This window comes from Gekko japonicus, unplaced genomic scaffold (genome assembly GCF_001447785.1).
Source record: "Gekko japonicus isolate JY-2015 unplaced genomic scaffold, Gekko_japonicus_V1.1 scaffold43, whole genome shotgun sequence".
Taxonomy (NCBI): domain Eukaryota; kingdom Metazoa; phylum Chordata; class Lepidosauria; order Squamata; family Gekkonidae; genus Gekko; species Gekko japonicus.
This window is the reverse complement of record NW_015173123.1, coordinates 1,311,757-1,318,602: the sequence shown is the minus strand read 5'-3', so window position 1 is coordinate 1,318,602 and position 6,846 is coordinate 1,311,757. Positions and strand designations below refer to the sequence as shown.

At 47.9% G+C, this 6,846-nt stretch overlaps 1 protein-coding gene across 1 annotated transcript in view; it reads right to left on the bottom strand.

The window, feature by feature from the left end:
- Positions 1–6,846, bottom strand: part of NF1 (neurofibromin 1) — a 306,134-nt gene that overhangs the window by 80,101 nt on the left and 219,187 nt on the right. Inside the window, exons 40-42 of the mRNA XM_015421915.1 lie at positions 5,676–5,869; positions 2,336–2,476; positions 358–637 (exon numbers count right to left, since the gene is read on the bottom strand). Of these exons, the coding sequence (XP_015277401.1) occupies positions 358–637; positions 2,336–2,476; positions 5,676–5,869 (615 nt within the window). The remainder of the gene's footprint in view (positions 1–357; positions 638–2,335; positions 2,477–5,675; positions 5,870–6,846) is intronic.

The following is a 6,846-nucleotide window of genomic DNA, read 5'->3' as shown; positions in this document are numbered from 1 at the left end:
CCCCTGGTCCTGTTTTGCTGGGCAGGACCGGGCCCAGCCCCCTTGCCCCAAGCAGACAGCTCTTCCTAGGGCCTGTTGCCTCCTCCCACAATGGGCATTTCCCCTAGTGTGTGTGTGTATAAAAACTTTTCTACAGTCATCCAAGAGGCCACTACTAGGGGGGAAAGCAGAAAAGGAATATTTTAATTCAAAAAAGTTTCCCTACGAGTTAGTTACAGGGTCACAAAGGGACCAGTCATAGTTCATGATATGCCGTTGACCATTTAAACCTGCCGCTGCCAAGAAAGAGCAAGGTAACAAAGCCAAAGGGAGCCAATTGGCTCTAGCAGGTAAAAACTGTCTCATAAAGGAACTTACCACTAAACTGGAGCTGTGAACAAGTGCAGAGAGAATGAATGATGTTGATGACCAGGCCATGGGTGGAAGCTCTAAGGGAAAGCGGACCAGTGGCCACCAACAGAGTCACTACATGGAAGAGGTAGGGGAGATGCGCAGCCACATCAAGTGAGTTGTTAAAGGAGAGCATCAGCATGTAACGGGCTAGAATGGCTATGTCATCCCACATCAGGTGCTGCTCTAATGTAGGAGTCGGAGACAGACAGGTCTTGTCGATTATTTTGCACATCCTTCCAATGACCTGGAAAGGGAGCAACTGGTTACTTTTCATTAAGAAACAGGGGGGCAGATTGGAAGCACAAAAAAAGGCAACATCACCGTTTCTAACTCAGGAAGGGTACTCTTGAGGTACACAGAATGAGCATCAAGGAAGGAAAGAAGGAACGACGAAACTGAGTTCTGCCAGTGAATGGTGTGGTGATGTGATGTGATCCACTGGAGGAAAAGGTTCTCAAACTAATAAACTTGACATTTACAACTTCATCATGTCCCAAAATACCTAAACTACCCCATCCCTCTTGAAAATCTCTCCCTTAAAACCCGTCTCAGCTGTGAAACATATGGTTTAATCCTTCAGTCCTTACCCCTTGAAGCAAAACCCAAGTAGTAGTAGTAGTAAGTAAGTTTACTGTATATGGCCATTGGCCGTTACAATATAAATATAAATAGCAAAACCCAAGTACACCTAACTGCATGTTCATCACACCTGACCTCTCGTTCCCCTCCCTTGACCACGACCTCCCCAATGCCCCAAAATGTATGCTCCTCTGTAATGTGCCATGCTCACTAAGAGTGCTACATAAATTAACAACTATTTTCAATGTTTCAGGCCTTTTTAGAACATTCTCTTCCTTTCAGACATGCCGCCTGTTTGCTTCTGTCCGCAGTTTACAGCCCTTCCTATCTCAGAGACTGTCTGTCTCTATTAGGAGAAGCGATCACTCAGGGGGCTGCTTCTGTGGCTCAGCGTGTCCCACAGCAACCCCCCCCCCCACCTACGTCAAACTAACAGACTTTATGGTAATGAATCTGAGCATTTCTCCCATGCAAAGCAATTTATATAAACCTGCTCCCTGTTGCTGGGGGAGGGAGGTGTCTTTAAAATGATTTGGGCTTCCCTAGCCATATGGTTTAAGAACACCAATTATATTATTAGTTACGGGGCAGAGAAGGGAAAAATATATACTTTAATAAGTAAATTTGTTCAAATAAGTATCAAACCAGTGACTGTGCATATTGGGACAGATTATGGATGCAGAATTACAGAGACTGCCCAATCTACTTCTCAAACAGTATGTAAAATTGGCAAGAAACAGCAGGCAGGGCTGCAGGGGGCTTGAGATTCATAATAGCACAGGACTCTCATTTCATAAAGCCAGAGGCAGCTGGAAGAATGTGAGAAGTCTGGCTTCGGCAGCACAAGGCAGGATCTTTCACACGTCACTGGCCATAACCCAGATTACAGGAATACCAGAGAACAGGGAGAAGAGCAGGGCCAAATTGAAGGTAAACAACTTTAGGAATGGTTAACTGACAGACAGCACATGATGCATGTGGAGGCAAAGGAGGCTAAGGCCATTTAACCTAGAGGAAAATTCCATTCTTTGACCCCAAAAGAGATGGATCTGCCTTGTTTCCTTTAGTGCAATATCCTTCAGTATGACTGAAGGCGAGGCTGCCCCCCATGTTGAACTATTCCAGGGGAAATCAGTCAGTATTCTGCCTCTTGCCTTGACACAACACCACAGGGAAGGATCATGGGACCTTCATTCAGTCTCACTGCTCACTTTACACTTGCATCTGGAGAATAAATACCTGGGAAGAGGGAAAGGGGGGAAGTGAAGAACCTCACGCACACTAATGGTATCACTTCTCTATAGCCACGAAGTGGAAACAGCATGAAAACACTTATCTGAATGTAAGGAAATGAACGGCTTACCTTACTGGAAACCAGCTTCACATTTCCAGATGCCAGAGCCACGGCTGTGTCCGCCATAACCTCCGCTTTGATGGATCCCAGCCCCCCTGTGGCACTGGTCTTGATGAAACTGTCCAGCACAACATCGAGCAGATCTGTTATCTGCGGGGGGAGGGGGGGGAGAGACAACCCAACAAGAAGCAGGTTCACACCGGCTGGTTTGCACCTGGACAGCTGGAGCTCACTAAAGGTGCCTCAAAACTAGCGACAGAAGAAACCACTTGGACTACTTTCCAAAGCTCAGCATACTTTTGCAAGACGAAAATGTATCTCCCGGCACACTCTGGCACAGCTGTCCTTGAAAAAGAGCAGTTTGTGTCAGAGTTCTCTCAGCCCCACCCACCTCACAGGGTGTCTGTTGTGGGGAGGGGAAGGGAAAGGAGTTTGTAAGCCGCTCTGAGACTCCAAGTGAAGGGCGGGGTATAAATCCAATCTCTTCTTCTTCTTCTTCTTCTATCTCACACTTCCTCCAAAGAGCTCAGGGAGGCTTATGTGGTTCTCTCTGCTGCCTTTTTATCCTCACAACACTGCACTGAGGAAGAGGGAGCTTCATGACAGAGTGAGGATGTGAATGTGCCCCCCCCCCAGTCTTAGCCCGACATTCTCACCCTCAAGGTGGTTCACCCTCAATAAGACTGCTTGGCTGTCAAATCCGCAGGGAGAAGTGGCTCACGGGAGGACGTGGCATGGGTAGCAAGCGTCTGTCATGGCCTCCCATTAGCACCACTTGCTGTCTAGAAGAAGACATGGGGGTCTTCTACAGCCTATCAGGGAGTTGGGCAGTGTGGCAGATGAGGCAGGAAGCACTCCACACCATGTTGCTGCCACACACATTCGAGACGGGCTGCAGAGCCAGTGGAGCAGCAGAGGTACACCAAACCTGGACACACCAGTCACTACGTGACGGGAGATCCCCCCCCCCAGCACCACCAGAAAATCTGCAGGACTGCTCACACATTTCCCTACTGGCGTGTCAAAATCACGAGCAGGGAAGCAATCAGAACGCAGCTGAAGTCCTTCCGTGTGAACGCAGCCAGAGGAAGGTGTGACAGCTCGGAGGAGGAGCACAGGCGCATCCTGAAGGTCAAAAGATGAACCGGCAGTATCTCCAGTTCAAAGGATCTTATGGCAGCTGGGCTGGGAAAGACTGAAGACTGTGAGACTGCTGAGCTGCTCTCAGACAAAACAGCCAAACACTGAGCTAGTTGGACAGAGAAAGCGTCAAAGCTTTCCGTTCACGTTCAGATTTAGGACAGGTCACAGACCAATGATCCGACTCCAACACAGCTTCCTGCAGTGGTGGTTCCGGGCCTGCGTTTTGCAAGGCACCAAGGACTCCCTTCAGCTACGTTGGGTCCTACAACCTCTTCCACCAAGTCTTCCCTCAATGGAGAGAGGGGCCTTCCTTCAACAAAGGAAGCCTTTTCTCCAACAGAAGAAGCCTTTCTGAATCAGAAAAAGTAATTCTCCGCTGAAATAAGTCTTTCTTTCTTGAAGGTGGACTTCACAAAAGACAGTCAAAAGACCCATCTTGGCTGAAGAGAGTCAAAGGATTACACAGATCCTTTGCCTGGAGTGCATTCACTACCTCATGTTTGTGTGACTTTTCCAACATTAAAGACACATTTCTGAGCATCTTCTAGCCATGGGCCTGATGATGGAAATGGCTCTCAGTGACCATGACCACTTGATGTAAGAAACTCATGATGGTCTGTCTCACCAGGCACCAGTTCAAGCATCGGAATAGGGTCTGAGAGAAACCAGTTCCAGTTGCTATTCAGCAGAAAGTTACCTGGTTGAACATTGGGTAAGTCACATCCTCATAGCCTAACCTACCTTTCAGAGCTGAGGAGAAGATGAAATGAGAAGAAGGAGGAGGAGATTGGATTTATACCCCACCCTTCACTCGGAGTCTCAGAGCGGCTTACAAACTCCTTTCCCTTCCCCTCCCCACAACAGAGACCCTGTGAGGTAGGTGGGGTTGAGAGAGCTCTGACAGAAACTGCTCTTTTTCAAGAACACCTCTGACAGAACTATGGCTTGCCCAAGGTCACACCAGCAGCTGCAGGTGGAGGAGTGGGGAATCAAACCTGGTTCTCCCAGATTAGATTCTACACACTTAACCACTACACCAAACTGGGAAGAAGAATCGGGTACCCTGTGCTCAGGTCCCTGTAGGAAGGGTGAGATGCAAATGTCTTGGGTATCCAAGGCTGGTGAACAGCAGATATGGCCGAGCCATGGCTCAAGAGCCACATGGTTCTCCCAAGGAGGTAAAGAAAATAAGCAGATAAGCCTCCCGCCTCTCCCCACACCCTGCTTCCCCTTGGGATAGCAGCTGAACAGTCACAGCACAACCTACAGCACTGCAAGGAACGATGTCTTATGGGTCACACGGCCAGACTGCAAATCAGAGAGAGCAGATTCTGGAAGGCACTGGGAGGAATGGAGAAGCGTGTGAACTTGATGCTTCCCCCCCCTCCCCCCCCCCCCCCAACACTGTTGACTGGGAGACCTCTACGGGGTGATAATGATGTGTGGCATATGTTTCAAAACACACAAGCAGATGTTGCTCATTTGAGCCTTGTTCTAAGACCACGCCCCACACTTTGCAAATGATGTTTTCAGTAGGAAAAATTCAAATAATACCTAATCCACAAACATGCTAAGTGAGCCGCAAACCTTCCTCAACTATGTTGTCGCCCGCCCTCCCCCTCCCCCAGTTGAACCGAAACAGATGATAACCAGGAACAAACTTATCATTCTTTTGATCTGTTAAAAAAAAATGTGTCCTCACTATTTTGCATGCTAATTTAACAAACCACTCCTATATAGACAACCATGGTATGTAATTCCATTTCATCGTCTGAGGAAGTGTGCCTGCACACGAAAGCTCACACCCTGAATAAAACTTTGGTCCTAAAGGTGCCCCCCCCCCCCCCGCTGGACTCTAGCTTTGTTCTCTTCCTCAACTATATCAAATTGTACAGGCAATTCTGGCAGCCGAATATGGAAATGTGGGCATCTCCCATACTAGATGAGGACGGACAACAAAACCCAACAAGTGACCCTTAACACTGCTGTGGATGCTGAGAAGGAGTGGAGGAAGAGAGGGGTTTAACGCTGATTTATTCATTTAAAATATTTTTCTTCTGCCTTATCTCCTTATAGAATAGAAGACGTATAAAGCCTGCATGTTTTTCCAACTCTTGTCAAAACAGGAAGCATAACTGCTTGCTAATATTCAAATAACTGTGGGGAACATAAGCTACATACAGGTGAACAATGGAAAACTCCATACCTGTCCCAGACTCCCCCAGATTTTGGCCTGAATGGAAGGGTACATCTGTTTCTCATTTATGGTCATTGTGATAAGTTTATCGAGAATTGCCGTAACTCGCTGCCGTTTGGCATCGTCGTTGTGTTTGCAGAAACGAACCAAATTTGACAGCCAAGGCGTCATGTATTCCAGACAGAGGTGTTTCAGTTCAATACCTGAAATGAAATATTGTGGTGAATCAGAAGCCCAGCAAGGGTCATTCCCCTTGTTATGGGAAGAATTCTGTGCAAAAGTTTTTGGCAGCATCTACAACAAAGCCTAGGAAAATGAACACAAAGTCAAGTCACATAACGTGGAGTTGCTCTAACACCCAAGTTCCTTTCAGAGAGCTGATTAAATATGAGGGGAAAGGGAGCAGCCTCCGGTCTGCCTCAGGAGGAGCGCGGATGGTTGTGCCTGGAGCTCTGCCTGACAGAGAGAGCAGAGCGGGATCAGTTCTGCCTCTGGCAGAGGGAAAAGTCGCTGGATTCGTAGGCCTGCTGTCTGTGGTGAAAAGCAGACCTGTAATATTTTAGTCTGCCTCTTGGAGAACAGGGCAGCTTGGTGGAGTGAGACGCTCCTGCATTTGAAAGGATCTAACCTGGTGTCTAAGCTGGAAAAGCTTGTCAGAAACTGAATCTAAAATCGATCCTGAAGCTGTACCCAGTAAATAGATCTATATGTCTAAAAGCCAGCCAGCCTGTATGCCTAAAAGCCAGCATTAGGAAGTCTGGGGCCTGCTGAAGTGCTCTTTTTAAATTTCTGTACATAAATAAGCCATTCTGGCTGTGCTTTCTCAACTCCTACCTCAGTGCTCCACTCACACTCCACAAAATTTACCTCACGGCACCAACACCTGACGCCTTTATACGTGCTACCACATATTCTAAGGCTGGGAAAGAACTGTGCAAAGGTCGTATATGAAACAGCAAGATCCTCCAAAAAGTGAGGAGGCCCATGGTTTGGGTGGGGGGGGGGGGGGTAACTACAAGAACCAGATCACCAGAAGAGCTTAACATAGACCTTTGGATCCTAGGCAAAGAGAGGTATTGTCAATATGGGGGGGGGGAGATCTGAGGTCTGCTATTTTGCTATTCACAGAGGCGGGGGGCTTGCAGGGACTTGCTGGGGGGGGGGGGAGATCTCCTTTCCC